Source organism: Chlorocebus sabaeus, chromosome 6 (genome assembly GCF_047675955.1).
Source record: "Chlorocebus sabaeus isolate Y175 chromosome 6, mChlSab1.0.hap1, whole genome shotgun sequence".
Lineage (NCBI taxonomy): Eukaryota > Metazoa > Chordata > Mammalia > Primates > Cercopithecidae > Chlorocebus > Chlorocebus sabaeus.
In genome coordinates this window covers 14,210,493-14,233,741 of record NC_132909.1, presented here as the reverse complement: position 1 = coordinate 14,233,741, position 23,249 = coordinate 14,210,493, and the positions used below count along the sequence as shown (strand labels likewise).

The 23,249-nt window shown below is 52.9% G+C and overlaps 1 protein-coding gene and 1 pseudogene across 2 annotated transcripts; one reads left to right on the top strand and one right to left on the bottom strand.

Annotated features, from left to right (window-relative positions):
- Nucleotides 1-1,821: 1,821 nt before the first annotated feature.
- CADM4 (cell adhesion molecule 4) lies at nt 1,822-19,851 on the bottom strand. 2 transcript variants are annotated; one of them, XM_007997043.3, is made up of 9 exons: nt 19,728-19,851; nt 6,904-7,050; nt 6,426-6,578; nt 6,044-6,178; nt 5,385-5,549; nt 5,171-5,261; nt 4,474-4,646; nt 3,502-3,630; nt 1,822-2,841 (listed from the first exon to the last, which is right to left on the bottom strand). In XM_007997043.3, the coding sequence occupies exons 1-9, from the start codon at nt 19,789-19,791 to the stop codon at nt 2,732-2,734; spliced, it is 1,167 nt and encodes a 388-aa protein (XP_007995234.1). In that variant the 5' UTR covers nt 19,792-19,851; the 3' UTR covers nt 1,822-2,731. The 2 variants fall into 2 exon arrangements, with proteins under 2 accessions (XP_007995234.1, XP_072872446.1); XM_073016345.1 differs by lacking the exons at nt 1,822-2,841; nt 3,502-3,630 and adding an exon at nt 4,217-4,296 and having other exon boundaries at nt 19,728-19,838.
- Nucleotides 7,086-9,568, top strand: LOC103243159 (small ribosomal subunit protein uS5 pseudogene; annotated as a pseudogene).
- Nucleotides 19,852-23,249: the final 3,398 nt, after the last annotated feature.

Genomic DNA, 23,249 nt, shown 5'->3' with positions numbered 1-23,249 from the left:
CCTTCCTGGAAGTGTCACATTCCGGCTTAAACTCCCCAAAGGAATCCCATTAGGAAAAAAAATCCAAAAATCTTTATCATGGTCTCAGGGCTATACAGCTGGTCTGGCCCTGCTTATCTTTCTGACCCCACCTACTTACTCCTCCCTCCACTCCTGTCCAGCTCCACCTTATGCCAAACTCTCTTTGCCATCTCGGGCCTTTGCTCTTGCCGTTCCCTCCGCCTGAAAATGCTTTTCCCTCTGACCTTTGAATACCTGCTCTTGTGCTCACCATTCATATCTTGGTACAGATGTCAATTTGAGAGGCTTTTCCTGATCTCTCCATAATAGCGCTTACACATATGACTGGAGTTACGGATAAATTGGGATTGGCCATGAGTCCGTGGTGGTTGTAACTGGCATGAAGAGTACATGGGGCTGGGCGCGGTGGCTCATGCCCGTAATCCCAACACTTTGGGAGGCCGAGGCGGGTGGATCACCTGAGGTCAGGAGCTTGAGACCAGTCTGGGCAACATGGTGAAACCTGCCTCCATTAAAAGTACAAAAATTAGCCAGAGGTGATGGGGGGTTGCCTGTAATCCCTGCTACTTGGGAGGCTGATGCATGAGGATCACTTGAACCCTGGAAGAGTCGAGATTGAGCCACTGCACTCCAGCCTGGGCCACCCAGCGAGACTCATCTCAAAAAAAAAAAAAAGTCTGGGCGCGGTGGCTCACGCCTGTAATCCCAGCACTTTGGGAGGCTGGGGCGGGCAGATCACGAGGTCAGGAGATTGAGACCATCCTGGCTAACAAGGTGAAAACCCATCTCTATTAAAAATACAAAAAAAAAAAAAAAAAAAAAATAGCCGGGTATGGTGGTGGCAGGTGCCTGTCGTCCCAGCTATTTGGGAAGCTGAGGCAGGAGAATGGCGTGAACACGGGAGGCAGAGCTTGCAGTGAACCGAGATCTCGCCACTGCACTCCAGCCTGGGCGACAGAGTGAGACTTCATCTCACACACACAAAAAAAAGTACATGGGACTTTATTGCCCCATCTACTCCTGTGGGTTTGAAGTTTTCCATAATGACAATGGCATACCACATTACCATACTCTGCATGTATATTAATAGTTCCTATCAAAATCTGAACTTTCTTTGCTTCCTTGTTTTAAGTGTTTTCCTCATGAAAGCTTCATGAGGGTAAGAATGGAGTCGCCCTTTTCCACTTTGGGTTCTCAGTGCTTAGAGCAGGATCAGATTTCAGATTAGTGCAGAGCTGTCTTTAACACCTAACATTTGCCTGTTTTATTCACCATGGACTCTAGAACTTTGAGCAGCACCTGGCACGTCGTAAAAGGTTATTTTTTAAAGTTAGAATAATACATCTAAAAGGTACATGAATGAATGAGAGGCCTGGGATGCCAGACTAAAGAGCTTTGACTTGGTCTAGAGGTGATAGGGAGCTAGGCAAAGGTTTTGAGAGCTTAACTTTAATTCAGAGTTCCCTTGGAGACTAATGTCTGGGGTATGGGGAAGCCAGGGTAAGGGTCCAGGCCATGGAATGGGGTAGCTCAGTCGTTATCAAAAAGACAAGACTCCATGACTATTTGGCTGAAGAAGTGGCCAAACCCAGGTTTCTTGGGAGGTCGAGATACCCTCAATGAGGTCAGGACCTTCTCCTGGCCTATACTGTCCACCAGCAACCATCACACTCCCCCCTCCCCTCTCCCTTAGTTCTCCTCCCAATGGTACAACCCTTGACAGCAGGACAGACACACGGCCACCCCAAACACTTGTTCTCTCCTCAGTTTAATGGTGGTTAGTGAGATTGCCAAACCCCCTCCCCATTCCCCTCCCCGCCCCGTACAAAATGTGTGTGTGGTTTTTTGTTTTTTTGTTTTTTGTTTTTTTAACAAGAAAAAGGGGGCAAAAGCCAGGAATGGGGAGAGGGGGGTGCAATCTGATATTTTTCATACAGACTTTTGATTTTTTAATATATTATATATAAAACCATAAAGACCACGAATCCTCCCCAAACTCCTTTCCCCCTCCCCGGGGGGCCTGGAGGAGAGATGGGGAAGGCCCCCCCAGGAGTGGGTGGACAGAGAGACAAATATGGATGGGACAGACGTTGGGGGAGAAGGTAGAGAGAAAGGGAGCCCAGGAACCTGGGGAAGGGGGATTGGAGAAAAGGGTTGGGGCTGTCTCCCTCACTGCCCCCATCAAAGTTATGACACAAAGACACAGAATCCCTATTTCCACGCCCTCCCCCCACCCATCCCCCCACCGTGCAAACATGGCTTTGCAAAGAGGTGCCCAGAGCTCTGTGGAACTCTTACAATGGCTGGCATGGGGTCTAGGACCCCCAGAGAAATCTGTGTTCCCCTTCCCTGCCCACCCCACCCTTCCCAGAAACTGACCCCCTCCCCACAAGACCTGGTTTTGTAGCCTAGGGGCCCTGGCCTTCCCCCAGTTATCTTCCCCCAACCCAATCCCTACTGCCCTCCCTGGACTTGGGGGATCTGGACCTTTGGCCCCTGCCCTCTGGGGGACCCAGACCTCTGGGCCCTCACTTCTGGCCCTTGCAGAGACCAGGCATCCAACACCCCCATCCCTGCCCAAGCGTCTGAGGTGTTAGTGGTGGGGGGAGAAGCCCACCATCCCAGACTCTGGTAAATGTCTTTGCTGGTTCCTTGCAGCTGGCAGTGGGGGGGACCCCAGCCCAGGCCTAGGCCTGGGGTGGGGATAGGGTCAGATGAAGAATTCCTCTTTCCTCTTGTGTCCGTCGCTGCCGTTGAGGAAGGCTTCTCTTGCTTCTCCCTGTTCATCCAAGCCACTGGCTTCGTGGGTCAGATAGGAACCTGAGGGGGTGACAGACCCCCAGGGCAGGGAGGACATATTTGTGGACCCAGGAGTTGGACAGAAATATAGGGGAAGAGGGAGACAGACAAGGCAGATGCCAGACGAAGGAAGAGGGAGAAACCGAACCGAACACACAGGGAGAGGCAGAGAAAGAGGTAACAGCAGAATTAGGAAGACTCCAAAATCTCACCAAAAGTGCCACCCTTATCCCTTCTGTTGGAGGTATTGCCTTGCTCTGCTCCCAGCGAATTCAGCAATTAGGAAAATAAATTGCTTTATTCAAATCCATGCTCTTTTTTTTCCCCCCTACTTTTTTGTATTTTTAGTAGAAAAGGGGCTTCGCCATGGTGCCCAGGCTGGTCTCGAACTCCTGGTCTCTCAAGTGCTTTACCCACCTTGGCCTCCCAAAGTGCTGGGATTACAAGCGTGAGCCACCGCGCCCACCCACAAATCTATGCTTTTAATTCAGCTTCTAAATTCTACCCCTTTTCGAGTATTGTGCCGAAAGCCCCTCTCCCTTTTTCATCTTGGCCCCAGGTGCAGGGGGATTTGGAATCCAGCGCCTAGGCTCCGCCCTCTCGTTACCCTGGCTCTAGGCCCCGCCTCTTTCCGAGCCCCACAACCAACCAACCGCAGAGTCCAGGCCCCGCCCCACTCACCCTTCTGCCGTACCGAGCACCAGACCATGCCCACTAGAACACATATGATCAGAAACACCAGCAGCGCCAGGATGCCGCCCACAATGGCATAGGGAACCGACGTCTGAGCCTCTACCACCGCACCTGGGTCTGCCAGAGGGACAGGGCACAGGGCAAGGTAATCAGAGGACGGTCCCAGTCTGGCCCCATCGCTGCCAAACTTTTAAGCCATTCTGCACACGTCTAACCGCGCCCTTTTATGTGCCACACCCCTCAAAAATTACTGCCACCTTGTAGTCTCTTCTCTTTACAGATGCTTGTTGGTTTGTACACTGCCCGACCCCTCCCCTGAGTCATGTTGCATTTTCCTTTTCTTTTTCTTGTTTTCTTTTGCAGAGACGGGGGTCTCGCTATGTGGCCCAGACTGGTCTTAAACTCCTGGGCTCAAGCGATCCTCCGGCCTAGGCCTCCCAAAGTACTGGGATTAGAGGCGTGAGCGACCGCACCCGGCCATCCCTTTTCCTTTGACTCAAGTTTCTTCCTCCACTAAGAAACAGAGTCCAAGAAACAGGTCCAAGTCCCTTCCCACCTTGTCTAAAACGCTCCAAGTATTTAAAGTGCTGGGTTTCCAACTACTTCCAAATTTTCTGCCCCACCGTCATAGAGCTAAACACAGAACAGCTGTGTGCTAGAGCCCATTCCAACCACTTTACATATTTAGCTCACATAATCTTCACAACAACCTTGTTATATAGGTGCTATTGTTTATTTCCACTTTCCTGATGGGTTAACTGAGGCGCAGACAGGTTCGGTTATCTGCAATAGAATGCGGCCAACCCGAATTTGAGCCCCGCGGGCCAGTCTGGTCCCAAAACGACAGGAACTCTGTTGGCTGCCGAACCCCTGAGTTACGTGGCCTCTTTGCCCAAGCCCAGCCCCCGCCACCTGGCGCCCCGCCCCCGCCCTGAGCCCTGCCCGCAGCTCTGCCCTCACCGTAGACCACAAGTACGTAGAGCGCCCTCGCATGGCCGTGCTTATTGGACGCCTCGCAAGTGTAGGTGCCGTTATCCGCGGATACCAGGCCGGGAAGCGTGAGCGTCTCTCCCACGGCCTCCGCCCTCTCCGGCAAAGACTCATTCCCGCGGTTCCAGCGGATCTGGTTTGGCCTGGGTGGGGATAAAGTATAGTGAAAGTTAGGAACCCAGGTGCCAGCACCCAATTCTGACTTGTCAAGAATATAGACATGCAACTCTCATCCCGCAGGGACCTCCAAATAAGAGGCTTCCTGCTATCTCTTTACGGAAAACCAACAGTCCTGGGCCTACTTCCACCCATTACCGAGGTCTCAGGAATTCTAGCCCAGGCTGATCATGGTGGCTCATGCCTGTAATCCCAGCACTTTAGAAGGCTGAGATGGGAGGATTGCTTAGGGCCAGCAGTTCCAGACCAGTCTGGGCAACATAGGGAGACCCCGTCACTACAATTAATAATAATAATAATAATAATAATTAGCCCTCCCATGCCATTCCATCCTCAGCAACCAGCAGTCCGAGGTTGCACAGCTTCAGTACTGGGGAGTCCGAGCCTCCAGATTCCTCCTCCCTCAGGATCCAGGTCCCCAGCTCTCTCCTCCTTAGGACCCAGGAGTTCAAGTCCCTGGTCCCTGTTCTTCCAGGTCCCCAGCGCTCACCTGGGGTTTCCCGTGACAGCACACGTCAACACCAGCGTGTCTCCCTCCCTCACCACAGCTTGGGAGGCATGAATCCGGGCCGTGGGGGAGTCTGCAAGGCAAAAGTAAGAAGGGAGAATAGTTTCCAAGCCATCACGCGGGACAAGGGGGACCCTCCCGGGTTGCGGGTGGCTGGCGTTGGAATCCCTTGGGTCCCGGCCCGCGGGGCACTTACACTGCACATCCAGCACGTACTGCGTCTGCTTGCTGTGTCCGGAGGGCAGCGCCTGGTTCTGCGCCTCGCAGATGATGATACCACCGTCGTCCTTACGGTCCACACGAAACCGCACTGTGCTTGCCACGCTCCAGACCTTGCCATTTTCCTGGCTGCTGCTCACTCCTGCCACACCCCGGCAGACACTGTCAGGCTGCGATTCTGGCTTCATCCACCCACCCAAGGCAACCCCAAAGCAGGCTATTTGCCAAGCTCCACCCCTTACCCACAGGCCCCGCCTCTTGTCCTCCAAGGTACACCCCTCCCCTAACCAAGGCCACGTGCCTCCTCCCAAAGCTCTTCCCTCTTTCACGCTCATGCTTTCTCGTCTATCAATCCATTTAATTGCTATATATATAAACATAAATCTATATATATACTTAGAGACGGGGTCTCACAATGCTGGCCAGGTTGAACTCCTGACCTCAAGCAATCCTCCCATCTCAGCCTCCCAAAGTGCTAGGACTACAGGCGTGAGCCACCGCGCTTGACATCGACCGCTACATACTGAATGTCCAGTGTCTGTGAAAACCTGTGGCTCCTCTCCACATATAACCGCATATAACCTCTCCTGAATCCCACCTCCTCCCCACCCCTCATCAGCACTTGGCCCAGGGTACCTTTCAGCTCCTTGCGGTCGCGGTACCAGCGCAAGGTGGCAGCCGGACGGGACCGCGGAACCAGGCAGCTGAGCTCCACCTCGCCGCCCTCTACCGCCTGCTCCCGGACCTCCACCACGGGATTCTCTGGGGCCACTGCCGCAGGAAGAAGGGAAGTAAGGGGTTAAAAAAGGCACCAACGTGGGTTCAAAGCAATCAAGCTGCCGATTCTCAGTGACCAGAGGGAACCAGGGTCCCAGGTGGCAGGGGTCAAAGGGGAGAGGTCAGGAGCCAGATGCCCATCCAGGATGTTAAAAATAGTCACGGTCTGAAAGTCTCAGGAGAAGAGAGAAGCAGAGAAGAAAGGAGGAGAGGATGTGCCCGACAAGGGGGAGGGCGTTACCTAGTACCGTGAGCGTGGCAATCTGGTGGTGGGTGTCTTCTGTGTAGAGCTGGCAGAAATAGCCCCCCTCATCCTCCAGGCGGGCATCTGAGAGCCGGATCCGCACCCGGCGTGGGGAGAACTCCTCAAGCTGGAAACGCTCATCCTTCAAGGCTAGAGAGAGTGAGGGGGAAGGTGTGAATTTCGGGAGTCCTGGCCTGACAAGTCCCACCCATCCAACAAGAGCTTAGAGTCCAGCCCTCTGCCTCATTTCTCCAGCCATACCTATGAGTCTGAGGTGTCCAACTATTTACTCCCTTGAGAACCCAGCATTAGTCAAGTCCTCCTGCCTGCAGGACCAGCAGTCCAGGCCCCCAGCCCTTTCTTCTCCGAGACCCAGGAGACCAAACTCTCGGGCGTGTCCTCTTTCAGGACATGGGAGTCTGGGCCCCAGTCCTCTCTTCCTTTAAGACTCAGGAGTCTGGTCCCCAGCACTCACCACGGGTGCCATTGAAGAAGAGCGTCTGCCGGGCTGGGTTCTGGATGACAACTATGGACCCATCATACTGGTGCAGACGGCAGGTGATCTCAGCCACCCCACCCTCAGCCACTGTCACGTTCTCTGTCTGTACTTCCTGTCCTGCCCCTGGATGATTAGACAAAAAGACAGGATAGAAGACTCACTGAAAGCTGCATTTCAATTTTTTCTTTCTCCCTCTTCCCCATCCAAACCTCCAATCCCTCTCTTTCCCCTCATTCATTTCATTGTACTGAACATTTCCTGCAGGCTAGAGTCCAGGACAGGGAGGAAATCTGCTCCCTACTCTAAAAGAGCTGCGGTCAAGATTTAGTAAAATATGCTCTAATGAGGGCAGCACAGGGCACATTAGGAGCCCAGAGCAAGGGGAGACTATTATAGAATTGCCTAGAGAGATGGGTAGCCAGAGAGGGCTCTGCAAGAAAGTTCCATTGGATCTGGATCTTAAAGAGTAAGCAGGAGGCCAGGCGCGGTGGCTCATGCCTGTAATCCCAGCACTTTGGGAGGCCGAGGCGGGCAGATCACAAGGTCAAGAGATAGAGACCCTTCTTTTCCGAGAGAACACCAAATGGCGGATGACGCCGGTGCAGCAGGGGGGCCTGGAGGCCCTGGTGGCCCTGGGATGGGGAACTGCGGTGGCTTCCTCGGAGGTTTCGGCAGTGGCATCCAGGGCCGGGGTTTCGGCCGTGGATGGGGCTGGGGCCGAGGCCGCGGAGCTTGCGGAGGCAAGGCCGAGGCCGCGGAGCTTGCGGAGGCAAGGCCGAGGATAAGGAGTGGATGCCCGTCACCAAGCTGGGCCGCTTGGTCAAGGACATGAAGATCAAGTCCCTGGAGGAGATCTACCTCTTCTCTTTGCCCATTAAGGAATCTGAGATCATTGACTTTTTCTTGGGGGCCTCTCTCAAAGACGAGGTTTTGAAGATTATGCCGGTGCAGAAGCAGACGGCCTGGTGTGGCCAGCACACCAGGTTCAAGGTGTTTGTTGCTATGGGAGACTACAATGGCCATGTCGGCCTGGGTGTTAAGTGCTCCAAGGAGGTGGCCACTGCCATCCGTGGGGCCATCATCCTGGCCAAACTCTCCATTGTCCCGGTGCACAGAGGCTACTGGGGGAACAAGATCGGCAAGCCCCACACCGTCCCTTGCAAGGTGACAGGCGGCTGCGGTTCTGTGCTGGTGCGCCTCATCCCTGCACCCAGGGGCACTGGCATCGTCTCAGCACCTGTGCCCAAGAAGCTGCTCATGATGGCTGGTATTGATGACTGCTACACCACAGCCCGGGGCTGCACTGCCACCCTGGGCAACTTCGCCAAGGCCACCTTTGATGCCATCTCTAAGACCTACAGCTACCTGACCCCTGACCTCTGGAAGGAGACTTGTGTTTACCAAGTCTCCCTATCAGGAATTCACTGACCACCTTGTCAAGACCCACACCAGAGTCTCCGTGCAGCGGACCCAGGCTCCAGCTGTGGCTACAACATAGGGTTTTTATACAAGAAAAATAAAGTGAATTAAGCCTGTTACTAAAAAAAAAAAAAGAGAGAGAGAGAGAGAGATAGAGACCATCCTGGCCAACATGGTGAAACCCCGTCTCTACTAAAAATACAAACAAACAAACAAACAAAAAAGTAGCTGGTTGTGGTGGCATGCACCTGTAGTCCCAGCTACTCAGGAGGCTGAGGCAGGGGAATCGCTTGAACCTGGGAGGCGGAAGTTGCAGTGAGCCGAGATTGAGCCACTGCACCACTGCACTCCAGTCTGGGCAACAGAGCGAGACTCTGTCTCAAAAAAAAAAAAAAGAGTAAGCAGGAGTTCACAAGGTGTGGGAGACTGCTGTGTGTTCACCAAGCCTCATCTTTCACACCTGGGCACATATTGTAGCCCATTTGCAAAGATGGCTGTAATATTCTCCTGTTCCTGGACGTGCCCTTTGCAAATTGATTTTGCCATTCCTCCCATTGAGAAAGCACTCTGTCCCCCTACTAGTCTGGGTAAAACTTGCGAGTTGCTTTGACCAATAAAATTTGCTAGAAGTGATATTGAGCTTAGGCCTGAAGAGGCCTTGTAACTTCCACTCCTGCCCTAAGACTGTTACATGAAAATACCCAGACTAGTGTCTTTGCAGATGAATGATCACAGTGAAAGAGAAGCCCAGCCAGCAGCCAGCACCAACCGCCAGCTGTGTGAGTGAGGCCATCCTGGATCATCCAGCCCCAGCTGCCCCACCAGATGACAGCAGCCATACAAGTGACCCCAGTTGAGACCAATAAAAGATCTGCCCATCTGATACAGCCCAAACTGCTGAACCCCAGAATCATGAACAAATAAGGTGGTGGTTGTTTTAAACTCCTAAGTTGTGGGTGATCTGTTCTCTGCTAAAGTTAACTGATGCAATACGGAATTAGGCTATACTTCCCAGCATCCTTTATAGTTAGGTGGGGCCATGTGACCAATTCTGGCCAATGGGATGTAGGTGGAAGAGAAACACCTCTTGCAGCCTGACCCATCTCCCTCATAATCCTTCACACTGACTGAACAGAGAGGACTTCAGGGGGCCTAGAGGAGGGCAGGATCACAAGTCGGAAGGAACCTGGGTCTCTGACTGACTGTCCCCCATGACCCGCCTTTATAGGACTGTGATATGAGCAAGAAATATACCTTTTTGTTAAGTCATTGAGATTTCAGGGGTGTCTGTTACAGCGTTTAACCTACCCTGATTAATCCATCAGAAAAACAAGGTGGGGAATTAGAAAGGGGGTGTTTCTAGCACCATCAGAGGAAAGAATTTAGGAAAACTGAAAGCCAAGACTAATCATCAGCATCACTATCATCATCTGTTGTCTTCAAAATAACAGTAACCCCCACAGCTAACAATTATTAGGTACTTGCAATGTTAGTCCCTGTGCTAAGGGCATTACCCATATAACTTACATTTAATCTTCACAATCCCTGTGTAAGGTAGGCATTATTATTATTATTATTATTATTAATATTGCTCTGTTTCCCAGGTTGGAGTGCAGTCGTGCGATCTCGGCTCACTGCAACTTCCACCTCCCAGGTTCAAGCGATTCTTCAGCCTCAGCCTCCCAAGTAGCTGGAATTACAGGCATGCACCACCATGCTGGGTTAATTTTTGTTTTTAGTAGAGACAGAGTTTAGCCATATTGGCCAGGCTGGTCTCGAACTCCTGGCCTCAAGTGATCTGCCTGCCTCAGCCTCCCAAAGTCCTGGGATCACAGGTGCGAGCCACTGCGCCAGCCAATTATTATTATTATTTTTAATTTGAGACAAGGTCAGGCTATAGTGCAGTGGCACGCTCTCAGCTCACTGCAATGTCTGCCTCCCAGGCTCAAGTGATCCCACCTCAGCCTCCCCAGTAGCTGGAACTACAGGTGCACACCATCACACCTGGCTAATTTTTGTATTTTTTTAGAGACAGAGTTTCGCAGTGTTGCCCAGGCTGGTCTCGAACTCGCAAACTCAAGTGAACTGCCTGCTTCGGCCTCCTAAAGTGCTGGGATTACAGGCATGAGCCACTGTGCTCAGCCTATCCCCATTTTCCCGCATCCCCATTTTTTTTTTTTTTTTTTTTTTTTTGAGACGTTGTCTTGCTCTGTCGCCCAGGCTAGAGTGTAGTGGTGCAATCTCGGCTCACTGCAACCTCCACCTCTTGGGTTCAAGCGATTCTCTTGCCTCAGCCTCCCAAGTAGCTGGGATTACAGGTACCCACCACTGCACCTGGCTAATTTTTGTATTTTTAGTAGAGATGGGGTTTCATCATCTTGGCCAGGCTGGTCTGGAACTCCTGACCTCATGATCCACCCTCCTCGGCCTCCCAAAATGCTGGGATTACAGGCTTGAGCCACCGCGTCCTGCTCCCATTCCCATTTTATAGGTGAGAAAATTGGTCCACAGAGATGAAATGACTTGCCCAAGTTCACAGCCAAGAGCAGCAGTGCCAAAATCTGCATCCAAATCTCTGATTCTGTATCCTGCATCTGTATATCCACTCCTGGCTGTCTGGATTAAGTGTCCGTCATTGGCAGGGGGTTGTGAGATCCACTTGTGATGGGCCTCAAATGCCAACCTAGGAGATTGACTTTCATCCTAAGGGCCAGTGAAGGTTTTGAAGCAGGAAAATGCCATGATTAAATCTGGCTGTTTATCTTTAAGTGCTGGATAACTATCCATGTCTTTTATATTCAGGTGCAGGGTTGCATTCATTCAGGAGTATTTCCTGAGTATCACATAGGTTTTCAGGGGCTGAGTAGTCAGAGATGAGTTAGATGGGGTCCCTGCCCTTTAAGATTTTGGGAAGCTAGAACCAATCACTGTAATCAGAAGTGTTACGTTCTCTGTAAGTGGATAGGTAACCTAATTTGGGAGTTGAGGGGTAGAAAAGATTATTTCTGGGGGATGGAGACAGAGACTTCTGGCTTCCTATTCTGACATCCATTTTTCCCTTTCTCCTCAGTAAAAGAAAAGAACACTGGTTGTATTTTATGGTTGCACTATGTCCAGCAGAAAAAGACATTTCTTAGTCTCCTTGCAGCAAGGTAAAACCATCTGATAAAATTTTGTCCAGTTGGATATAAGCCAAAATTTTGCATGACAATTTTGGGAGGACTTCCTGAAACAGGTGGATAAACCCTTTTTTCTACCGAGTCACCTTTGTGCCGCCCGGAACTAGCAGTGTGATGCATGGCATTTAGGCAGCCATATTGAACCATGAGGACAAGGGCAGTGGGGATGGCGGAACCAAGAGCTGGAAGGTGCCTGAGTCTCTGGTGAAGATGTGGAGCTGCTGTAACAGCCCTGGACTCCTACTTCTGGACTTCTTTGATGTTTGAGTGTAACACTTTGGGTATTTTTATTTTTAAAATTTATTTTAGAGATGAGGTCTCACTATGTTGCCCAGGCTGGACTCAAACTCTTATGCTCAAGCAGTCCTCCTGCCTCAGCTTCCTGAGTAGCTGAAACTATAGCACTTTAGGTATTTGAGCTACTATTTGAGGTTTATTTAGCACCTCCTGGAATATCAAGCTTAACGTGTCCAATCCTTGCCCCAGATATTTTCCTCCCCAAATTTTCTCAATCTCAATAAATGTCACCACCATTCACCTGGTTGCTCCGGTCAAACACCTAGAAATCATTCAAGTTCTCTCCCCTTCCCTCATCCCCAATATCCATTCCATCAGCAATATCTGTCCATTCTACCTCCAAGACATATCCCAGATCTCATCACCTTTGTCTGCCTCTCCTACCCTCACTCTCATCCAGCATCATCCATCCCTCACTTGGACTCTGCAAGAGGTTACTCGTGCGTCTCTCTGCATCCCTGTCTGCCTCCTCCAAGGCCATTCTCCACCCAGTGGCCGGATGGAATTTTCAAAGAGGTAAATCAGATCAATTCATCTCTCTGCTTAAAACCCTCCAAGGGCTGCCCATAACACGTAGAATAAAAGAGAGACCCCTTCCCGGGGACTTCAAGGTGCTTATGGCCTGGCCCCTCTCTGACTTCACTTCACTCTGGGCTCGCTAGCCTTGCTGTCCCTCAAACATGCTGAGCTCGTTCCCCCAACAGGGCCTTTTCCCTTTTCTTCCTTCTGCCTAGAATATTCTTCTCCCTACCTCCCAACCCCCATCTTCCCAGGGCTGACTCCTGTTCCCATTTGGGTCTCAAATCATATCAGTACCTTCTCAGAGAGGCCTTCCCTCTCTGCTCACCCCTTCACCTTTAGAACACTTTCTTTTCTTTTAAGAGACAAAGTCAGCCTGGTGCAGTGGCTCATGCCTGTAATCCCAGCACTTTGGGAGGCCAAGGCGGGCACATTTCCTGAGATCAGGTGTTCAAGACCAGCCTGGCCAACATGGCAAAACCCCACCTCTACTAAAAAATACAAAAATTAGCCAGGCATGGTGGTGCACACCTGTAGCCCTGGCTACTCAGGAGGCTGAGGCAGAACTGCTTGAACCCGGGAGGCAGAGGTTTCAGTGAGCCGAGATCAAGCCACCATACTTCAACCTGGGTGACAGAGTGAGACTCTGTCTCAAAAAAAAAAAAGAGAGAGAGAGAGAGACAGGTTATTGCCCTGTTGCCCAGGCTGGAGTGCAGTGGGGTGCAATCACGGCTCACCATAGCCTCGAACTGCCTCATCCTCCCACCTCAGCCTCCCAAGTAGCTGGGACTACAGGCTCCTCCCACCACACTTGGCTAATTTTTGTGTCTTTTTTATGGAGACAGAGATTCTCTATGTTGCCCAGGCTGGCCTCCAACTCCCGGGCTCAAGGGATACTCCTGCCTCGGCTTCCCAAAGTGCTGGGATTACAGGCGTGAGCCACTGCGCCTGGCCCAAAACACTTGCTATTTCCTCACCATTGCTTTATTTCTTCTACGAAGATTTCACTGGAATTATCAGATTAATTTGCTTATTTGTTTACTGTCTGTTTGTCGTCCATGACTGGAATATATACTCTAGGAAGGCAGGGATATAATCCACTGGGTTTACTGCTGCACCCCTAGTACCTAGAAGAGTGCTTGGCACCTGATAAGTGCCTGGGGAACTTGCTGCATGAATTACATGTGTCAGATGGGATCTGTTTGTCCTTCCTTCCTTCCTTCCTTCCTTCCTTCCTTCCTTCCTTCCTTCCTCCCTCCCTCCCTCCCTTCCTTTTTCTTTCTTCTTTCTTTCTTTCTTTTCTTTTTTCTTTCTTTCTTTTCTTTCTTTTCTCTCTCTCTCCTTCCTTCCTTCCTTCTTCTCTTTCTCTTTCTTTTTTTGAGATAAGATTTCACTCTGTCACCCAGGCTAGAGTGCAGTGGTGCAATCATAGCTCCCTGTAACCTTGAACACGTGGGCTCAAGCGATCCTCCCACCTCAGGCTACCAAACAGCTAAGACTACAGAGATGCTAACCATGCCCAGCTAATTAAAAAAAAAAATTTTTTTTTTCTTTAGAGATGGGGGGGGTCTCAATATCTTGCACAGGTTGGTCTTGAACTCCTAGGCTCAAGCAATCCTCCTGCCTTGGCCTCCCAAAGTGCTGGGATTATAGGCATGAGCCACTGCAGCTGGCCCAGACAGAATCTCATTTCAGCCTGACAACAACTTTGTGACATCATTATTTTCATCTTAAACACTTAGGTTGATCCCAGATCAACCACGCGCCATCTGTGTGACCTGGGGGCAAGTGACCTTACCTTTCTGAGCCTCAGTTGCCTCATCTATAAAATGGGAATGATGTCAGTGCCTGCCTTGTAAGGATGAGCCCGGTGCTTAAAGCTCAGGGAGCCCTCTCTGCAAGCCTCTTTTAGTACAGCCTCCGGAAACATGCCCATGGATGTGAAAACTGGCATGCATATTCTGGCGCTTTTAAAAACATCTCGAAGCCTGTCCATAGATCTGGACCTCAAGGCTGGTTCAGTGCTAGCCCCCATTTTACAGATGTGGAGAATGAGGCTTAGCAGGTCCCAGGCGAGTCGGTGGCAAAATTCACCATCTCCTGGGAGTCATCAGGTTCCTCTCAATCTGCCCCCACCAAATTTATCCCCTACTCTCTGCTTGAGGGTGCACATGGGGTGAGGGTGGGGGGCTTTTGTCTTACTCCCTCCCCCTCCTGAGGAGTCAGTAACCAACAGTGTCTGTGCCTGGAATATTAATGTCTCAGCAGCTTTTGTTTGGGGGGTTGAGGGTGGTGGGGGCGGGACTTTCTGGTCAGAGAGGGGCTGAGCTTGGGGACTGAGGCACTGGCCCTTTAAACTGTGTTGACAGCCAGGAGTCGTCACGGGGATGGTGCTTGGAAAAAGGGACAGGGGAGGGTTTGGGAAAGAGTGGCAGAGCAGGTAATGCGTAAGACCCAGGAATCCAGCCCCCAATTACCTCCTCTCCCAGGACCCAGGAGTCTAGGCTCCCAGCCCCTCCTCCATTAGGTTCCAGGAGTCTGGAACCCCGGTTTCTTTCCCCCTTAGACTCAGGAATTCAGCCCCCAACCACCTCCTGTCTCAGGTTCCCGAAATCCAGACCCCTAGCCCCCTTTTCGATCAGGACCCAGGAGTCTGGGCTTTCAGCAGCCCCTTCCTTCAAACCTAGGAGTCAGAGCCCCCAGCCCTGTCCCAGCTTAGACACAGGAGTCTGGGCCTCCAGCCCCCTCCTCCTTCAGGACCCAGGAGCCAGGGGTCCAGAGTACACAGCTGGTGGATGTTTCCACGGAGACTAAGCAGGGTGGGGGGAGCGCTTCCTGGGTCCTGAGTCAGCGAATACCCAAGGGAGTCTCAAGGTCATAGTTCCGGGAAGGTCACCACCACCCACTCTGTATCCGCTCCCCAGGGGGCTCCTGGCATCCTGCCTCCTTCCCCCTTCCTCCCCTAGGGAGGTGGTACATCCCTGCGTCCTGACCGAACCCCCCTCAGCCCCCCATCAATGGCGGAGTCCGAACATCCTCGCACAAAGCGTCAATTCTTCCCCAGCTCAGCCTTGTGAAGGCGCCTGTATTCGCAGGACCTAGGCATCAGGGTCTCAGCCCCTCCTCCCTCAGAAACCTGGAGTGGAACCCCCCGCCTCCAGCCCCTTCCTCCCTCAGGACCCAGAAGTCTGTATCCCCATCCCTTCCTCCCTCAAGACCTGGAGTGTGGACTCCCAGCCCCCTTTTTCTTCCGGACACAGGAGTTCCAGCCCTCGGCCCTCTCCTCCCTTAAACGCAGGAGTCTAAGACCCCAGCCCCCTTCTCCCTGAGACCCAGGAGTTTAAGACTCCAGCCACCTCCTCCCTGAGAAACAGGAGTCTAAGACCCCAGCTCCCTCCTCCCTGAGACCTAGGAGTCTAAGACCCCAGCCCCCTCCTCCCTTAAACTCAGAAGTCTAAGACCCCAGCCCCCTCCTCCCTCAGACTCAGGAGTCTAAGACCCCAGCCCCCTCCTCCCTGGACCTAGGAGTCTAAGACCCCAGCCCCCTCCTTCCTAGACCTAGGAGTCTAAGACCCCAGGCCCCTGTCCCTCAGACCCAGGAGCCTAAGACCTCAGCCCCTTCCTCCTTGAGACCCAGGAGTCTAAGACCCCAGCTCCCTCCTCCTTCAGACCCATTAGTCCAGGCCCCCAGACCCTCCTCCATCAGACCCAGGAGTCCAGGGCCCCAGCCCCTCCTCTCCTGGAAACTTTTGACTCTAAGTCCCCGGTCCTCAACCCCTAGAACCAGAGTTCTGCCTTTCCTCAACCCTGTGTCCCCTCCCATCTGGGGACCTTGGCATCAGGTGGGGGCGTAGGGGTGAGTCAGCAGCCTCATATACAATGTCCCCGCTGTGGCCCCCACATTCCTGGGATATTCGGGACTCCCTGGATTCCAGGCCTCAGGCCCAGCCAGGGAGTGGGGAGTCCTCCAGAGGTCCTCCCTGGGTGTGGGGTACGGGAGGAATTCCTGCTCCGGGAAGGGTGCAGGCCTGCACTGAGCTCCCACTGTCCGAACCTCCACCCCCAGTGCCCTCTATTCACACCCCCTTCCCAGAAGAGCCCAGGCTCAGCGCCTGCCCCTTGCCCCACTGGGTGCCCACGGAGAAGCCTGTGTGCCTGCTCCCTGTGGGCCTGGGGTCTGCAAAGGCGGAAACCAGTGGGTGCTTGGGTCCTGGTGCCACAGGCCATTGGATGCTGGTGGGTCTGTCTCCAGGTCACCCCCCACCCCTCCCAGAGAGAGAAAGCTGCCTTTGTGTTCTCCAAGATGGGGACAGGCCAGGCTCGCACGACATTAACCCAGCCTTAGGCCCCAGCCCTGCTGTGTCTAAGGTCTTGGAATCCATTGCAGAAGCTGACCCTCACCCCCAGGCTCTGGGGACACAGGCGCCTGGCTCATGGGTGGGTGGGTGGGGGGTCAGTGATAGAAACCTCCAAAACCTGTTCCTCAGGGTGACTCACAATGGAGGGAGGGTCCCCCTGTTCTCAGAGTGGTTGGTCAGAATTTTAGCAGGAAAAAGTGAGTCACCCTGGGAGGAAAACATTATTTGGGGATCAACAACTGTCCCCTCCACAAGGCCCCTCAACTCCTAACCGCCTCTCTATTCTTTCTTTGTATTGGATATCTGTTTCCTCTGCTCCTTTCTATTCTACCCAGTTTCTGGCTGCGGGTTCCCGTTTCTGCCTGGGTGCATCTCTGGGCAGGGAACCCATCCCTCCCTCTCCCTTCCTCTCCTCTGCCCACCCTGGATCCTTCTTCTTTGGGCATAAATCTCATCATCTTCTTCTGGTATGCTCAGAAGATTAATGAACCAGGAGAGAGAGAACATGTTTTTAAAATGGCGCAAATGTACCCCATCTCCCCCGATTTCTGCTGGCTGGGCAAGGTGAGAGAGGAAGGAGTGACTAAGAGAGAAATGTGGGAACAACAGATACCCACTAAAATGTGGTGGCCAAGGCCACTCAGAAATATCCAATGGAAAGGAAAGCAGGAAGGATCCTCCAAGACCACATGCTATAGCCTCCTACGCCATGCTTTACAGAAGGGGAAAGTAAGGCCAAGACAGGGACAAGGACTGATGCAAAACTATACCAAAGGGTCCTGGGTAAGGCTTGGACCCAAGTTCCTTAGCTCCCAGTCGGGAGCTCTTCCCATGACACCAAGCTCAGTTTCTACTTGTAAAAGTCACATACCATTTACTTTAGAGAAAGTTTACAGAGAGGATTAGGGTGCCAGAAAGCAGTGACTTGGAAATCAAACGAGGGACAGGGCTGTAGACCTAACTCCCAGAAGCACCAGAGAAAGGCTTTTGCACGGAGCGGGTGGTCACCTTAAGCTATATTCTGATCCTGAGAATTCAAAGTCTGATGATTCTAAGCTGCCAAGATTCTAAATGTCATAGATATCAAGATCCAGGAACTCCAAGACACCAAGATTTCATGATTTTCAAGACGTCAAGATGCTAGCATGCTAACACCAAGGTTCTAGAACTTTAAAGTTGTCAAAATGCTAAAGCCTTCTGGATTCTAGACTCCTATAGATGTCAGTATTCTAGAGTACCCTCAGGTTCTTTGTTTACTGGATTCATTAGTTCCAGGATTCTATGAGCCTGGTGTCTAGCCTAAAAAATAAAGATAAATTAAAATTGATGGAAATGTCACTGGGGTACCAAAGTTCTCATCTGGGAAATTGTGGTGTGTCTGTTGCAAAGATAGGAGGTAATGATGCAAGTTCTAAAGCAGTCACAGAAGACTAGAGAAGAAAGAAAGGCAGACAGTGAGAGGACAGCTTTGCCCCTCACCCTGGCCGAAGTGAAGGTGGCTCTGCCTCAAACCCTGGAGTGGGGAACGTGTAACCACACTCAACTTGCCAGAAACCCCTTCACAGTCTGAGCTGGCGTTCCCTTTCAGGTCACTGAGTTCAACATCCTCACTTTACAGAAAGAGAAACAGAAGCCTGGAGAGAGGGAGGTGTTTACCATTGGCTGCAACGGCAAATGGCAAGAGCCAAGATTTAAGCCCAGGCTGCCAGCCCCGTGCCACCTGATCACAACTCCTCTCACCAATCTCTGCAGAACACCCAGCCCTCCTGCTTCTGCCCAGCCACCTTCCAATCCTCTGTTCCTTCCAAAAGTGGCCTTATCCACCAGGGAGGGGTGACCCGTGGCAGGTTCAAGACTCACACAGTGTGAGAGTGTGTGTGGGTGACATTTCCTGACCTTGTCCCCAGTTTCAGGGTCACCCGACCTTGGGGGTCTCCAGCTTCTCACAGTGTGTGATGAGGGTATGTGGATGGCTCCCTGGATGTCCCGGACAGGGGCTTCTCTGTGTCAAGCCTGGGTGTGTGAATGGGTGAGGAGGGTTTGGAGAGACATTCGCTGAATCCACGTGTGTGCCTACATGCCAAGGTCCCCCATTCTCACTTCCCTGCACACATGCACAGATGTTTCCCCCCGGGGCTCTTTAGAATGCCCTGCCTGACTGAATTCCCCTCCAGGGGCACAGAGGGATAGAGAGAGGGAGGAAGGAAGGATGGGAATGGGAGATCCCGGGATGGAGGCTGTAAGGGTAGAGAGAGGAGGCACAGCAGAAAGACAGGGATAGAGATAGTGGGACAGAGAAGGGGGAAGGAGACAGGTGACAGAAAGGGCTAGAGAAACGAGTGACAGAAAGACAGGGGACAGAGAGACAAGGGGATGGGGCAGATAGGGGACAGAGGAAAAGGGACAGAAAAACAAGGGTGACAGCGAGACAGAGACAGGGACCAAGAATAGGGACAGAGAGGGAGGGCAGAAATCCGGGGGAAAGAGAATAGAGAGGATGATGGAGGGGACAGAGTGACCGAGGAAAAGGGGACAGAGACCAGGGGACAGAGGTAAGGGACAAAGAATAGATGAAGAACACGGAGGCAAGGAGAGAGGTAGACAGACAGAAGGAGGGACAGGACTTCGAGACTGAGGGATAGAGGACAAGGGTAGGGGGACGAGGAGCCGGACGGGGGGAAGGGGGGGATTTAGAGACGGGCGGACAGAGGGACGCAGAGACTGGACAGGACAGCGGGACGGGCCTGGGGAAGGCAGACTCGTGTGTGTGGGGGGTCGCGGGCCCTTTGTCCCCGCCGGGATCCGGCCTGCGCGGGTGGGGGGGCTGCGGCACGGCGGCCGGGGCCCGCGCCCCCTCCCCCGCTCGTCGCTCCCGGCTCCCAGCCCGCGCTGCGCTTTGTCCCGGGGAGGGGGCCCGGCCCGGCCCCGCGCGCATTGTTCGGCCTCTGCGGCCCCGAGGCGGCCGGGCTGTCACCACGGCGCAACCCCCGCCCCAGCCCGGCCGGCCGACCCCGGCCCCCGACCCTACCTGGCCCCGCCGCGGCCGCCCACAGCAGCAGCAGCGGCCACTGGAAGCGCCGGGCCCGGCCCATGGTGCCGCCGCCGCCGCCGCCGCCGCTCGCTCCCGGCCCGGCACCTGCACCGCCCGCGCCGCCCGCCCCGCCCCCCGCGCCCCGCCCCCTGCCCGCCCGGGGGCGGGGCGCCGAGGCCGGGGCGGGGCCGGGGCCGAGGAGGGGAGGGGAAGACGGAGAAGAGGCTCGGAGACAATGGGGGGGACGGCACGGTGGGGGAACGGTGCGGGGTGCAAGCGCTGGAGAGGAGAGGGGTGAGGAGGGCGGGAAGGGGTGCGCAGGAGGGCAACAGCGTCGTGGGAGCAGGTGGGGGATCTGGGTGAGCGCGGGAAACGGGGGGTGTTGGGTGAGGGTGCTGCGTGCGGGCCCAGGTGCTGCGCGCGAGGTTGCAGAGTTGCTGGCATGCAGGGTGCGTTCGCTGCGCGGAGGGGAGGGTGGCAGGGTGTTGCTGGAGGCAGTGAGAGGGTGGGAGCGTGGGCGTCGTGGGGTGCGGTGTGTGCGAAGGGAGAGCGTGGCCAGCGTGACGGGAGAGCGTAAGGGAGGGAGTGCGACGTGGGAAAGGTGAGTGTGAGAGGCGTGCTGCGGGCAGGTGGGTGTCTGGAGTCTAGCGAGAGGCTGTGAGCTGAGCCGCCCGGACAGGGGAGGCTTCAGCGAGAGGTCCACAGGGTCTGGAGGTCGAGGCAGGTCAAGGATCTCCCAGGGCAGGGCGAGGCTGGGGCTCAGGAGTGGGGCGGGGTTAGTTCCCTCCTTCCCTCTCTCCTGTCCTGACCTGAAAACCCCGTGTTTCCGCGTCATTCCCCGGGAGGGGCCCCCTGCAAGTGAACTAACTGGAAGGAAGCCTGAATCGTGGGTCCCAGGAGGGAGAGGCTCCTGTGAACACCTTCCAGACTCTGGCGTCCCCTTTCCTCCCTGCTGTCTTCCTGCCGCAGCCTCTCACCCTCTCTCTGCATGTATTTGCCTCTGCCCTTCCTCTCTCCCCATCTTTGAGGCTGACTCATCCCGCCAGACTTAGATCCCTTCTCCCTCCTGGGAGTGGGTTTCCCTGAGCCCACTTCTGTGACACCCTGTAAACCTGATGCGGGATCATTACCTATGGAACCCAGAAAGAGTGAGAAACCATGGAAAGAAGACCTCGACCTCTCTCATGCACATTTGTCAGGTAAACTGAGGTCCAGAAGTGCCAATTATGAACATCTTTCCTTCCCCCTCCCGCCCAGACGGAGTCTCGCTCTGTTGCCCAGACTGGAGTGCAGTGGCACAATCTCGACTCACTGCAACCTCTGCCTCCCGGGTTCAAGCGATTCTCCTGCCTCGGCCGAGTAGCTGAGATTAGCCCGCCACCACACCTGGCTAAGTTTTATACTTTTAGTAGAGATGGGGTTTTGCCATGCTGGCCAGGCTGGTCTTGAACTCCTGACCTCAGGTGATCCACCTGTGTGGGCCTCCCAAAGTGTTGGGATTACAGGCGTGAGCCACCATGCCAGGCTGAAAATCCTTACTTTTTATTCCTACTAAAAATTTTTATATCCAGGCCCACAAGGGACTTCAGCTTCACACACCCTTCACACACCTTTTCTGTCCTCAGTGCCCAGCTTCCAGTATCCTTTCTGACCTCAAGACCAAAGCTACCATCAACCCTTGTGTCCCAGGACCATGGCTCCCAGCGTCCTCTCTTTCCTCAAGGTCCTAGCTCCCATCAACTCTTGTGTCCTCAGGACCATGGCTTTCAGCACCCTCTCTGTCCTTCGGGTGCAAGCTCCCATCAACCCCTGTGAAGCAGGACCATGGCTCCCAGCATCCTCTCTATTCTCAGGGTCCAAGCTCCTATCAACTCCTGTGTCCCCAGGACGGTGGATCCCAGTGTCCTCTCTGTCCTCAGAGCCCAAGCTTCTAACTGTCCCTGTGTCCCCAGATCCATAACCCCGAGCAACTTCCTTCTTTTTCAGTCCTCAGCTTCCCAGCTTCTGTAGACTGGGGAAAAGATAGTCTCTAATCCTCCTTCCAGGGCTCACATTATGTGACTTTTGCTAGATGGGAGAGGAATGTTTGACCTGCCTTTGGGATACTGGTTCAAGGGGTAACTAGTAGTTGTCTTTTCCTGCAGGAGCCAATAGGCCCCCTCACTCAGGACTCTGACAGATGTCTCCTACTCCAACTGAAGGGGAACCTTGGGAGATGTTGGTTTGGTTCTCACCTGTCATCCTTAAGTCCCACCATTCCATGTGAAGACATCATGAGAGTAGCGGTCCTGACAGGCACATTGGCTCACGCCTGTAATCCCAGCACTTTGGGAGGCCAAGGCGGGCCAATCACTTGAGGTCAGGAGTTTGAGATTAGCCTGGCCAACATGGTGAAACCCTGTCTTTTCTTAAAAAAAAAAAAAAAAATTAGCCAGGTGTGGTGGCACGTGCCTGTAATCTCAGCTACTCGGAAGGCTGAGGCAAAATAATCCCTTGAACCTGGGAGGCAGACGTTGCAGTGAGCTGAGATCATGTCACTGCACTCCAAGCTGGGTGACAGAGAGAGACTCAGTCTAAATAATATTAATAATAATAAATAGAATAGAGGTCCTGTCCCCATCCTACTCCAGGGTACCCTGTCCATTAGGGATTTAGTGCAAGTGACAGCAAGTCCAACCCAACTGGTTTGAGAGAAAGAGAACTGGTTCACACATAACAAAAAGTCCCTCTATGGTTGGCTTTGGCAAGGTCTGTCAATCTCTGTCCTAAGGATGCATGGCTCCCCTCCTGTAGCAAGATGGCTGGCAGATACCCCTGGGGCCAGATTCACATTTGGGGTGATTAAGATTCTGCAAGAGAGAGACAACCTTTATTTCACACAGCTTTTCAATTGTTTTCTGTCCCTGGTGAGACTCAGAGACCTAGCTCTTGCTTGGTTTCTAAACTTTCAATAACACCGTTTTTGCTTAAGTCAGCACAAACAGATTTTATTTCTTGCAACCAAAGATTCCTGAACAAAAACTTCAGAGTCATTACCAATGAGGTCCTGATCACAAGCTATGGTATAGGACATGAGAAATTTGTCCCTAGCCTCAATATCTGCTGGAGGGCATCATGGAATAAGTATTTCTATCCTCTGATCCCCACTGTAGGGTATCATGGGATATATAATCCTAACCTTCAATCTCTGCCATAGGGTTTCATAGGCAATGCAGTCCTAGCCTCAATATGTTGTAGGGAATTACGGGAAAGGTGAAATTATCCTCAATTATAATATGGAGTATCTCCGAAAATGTCATTTTAGCCTCATCTCTGCTGTAGGGCATCATGGGAGATATACTTCTGGTCTAATTTGTGTTGTAAGTTGCCATAGAAGATGCAGTCTTTCCCTTTCCTTCCTTCCCATTTTTCTTTTCTTTCTTTCCTTTCCTTTCCTTTTTTTTTTTTTTTTTTTTTTTTTTATGTAGAGACAGGGTTTCTTGCTATGTTGCCCAGGTTGGTCCTGAACTTCTGGACTCA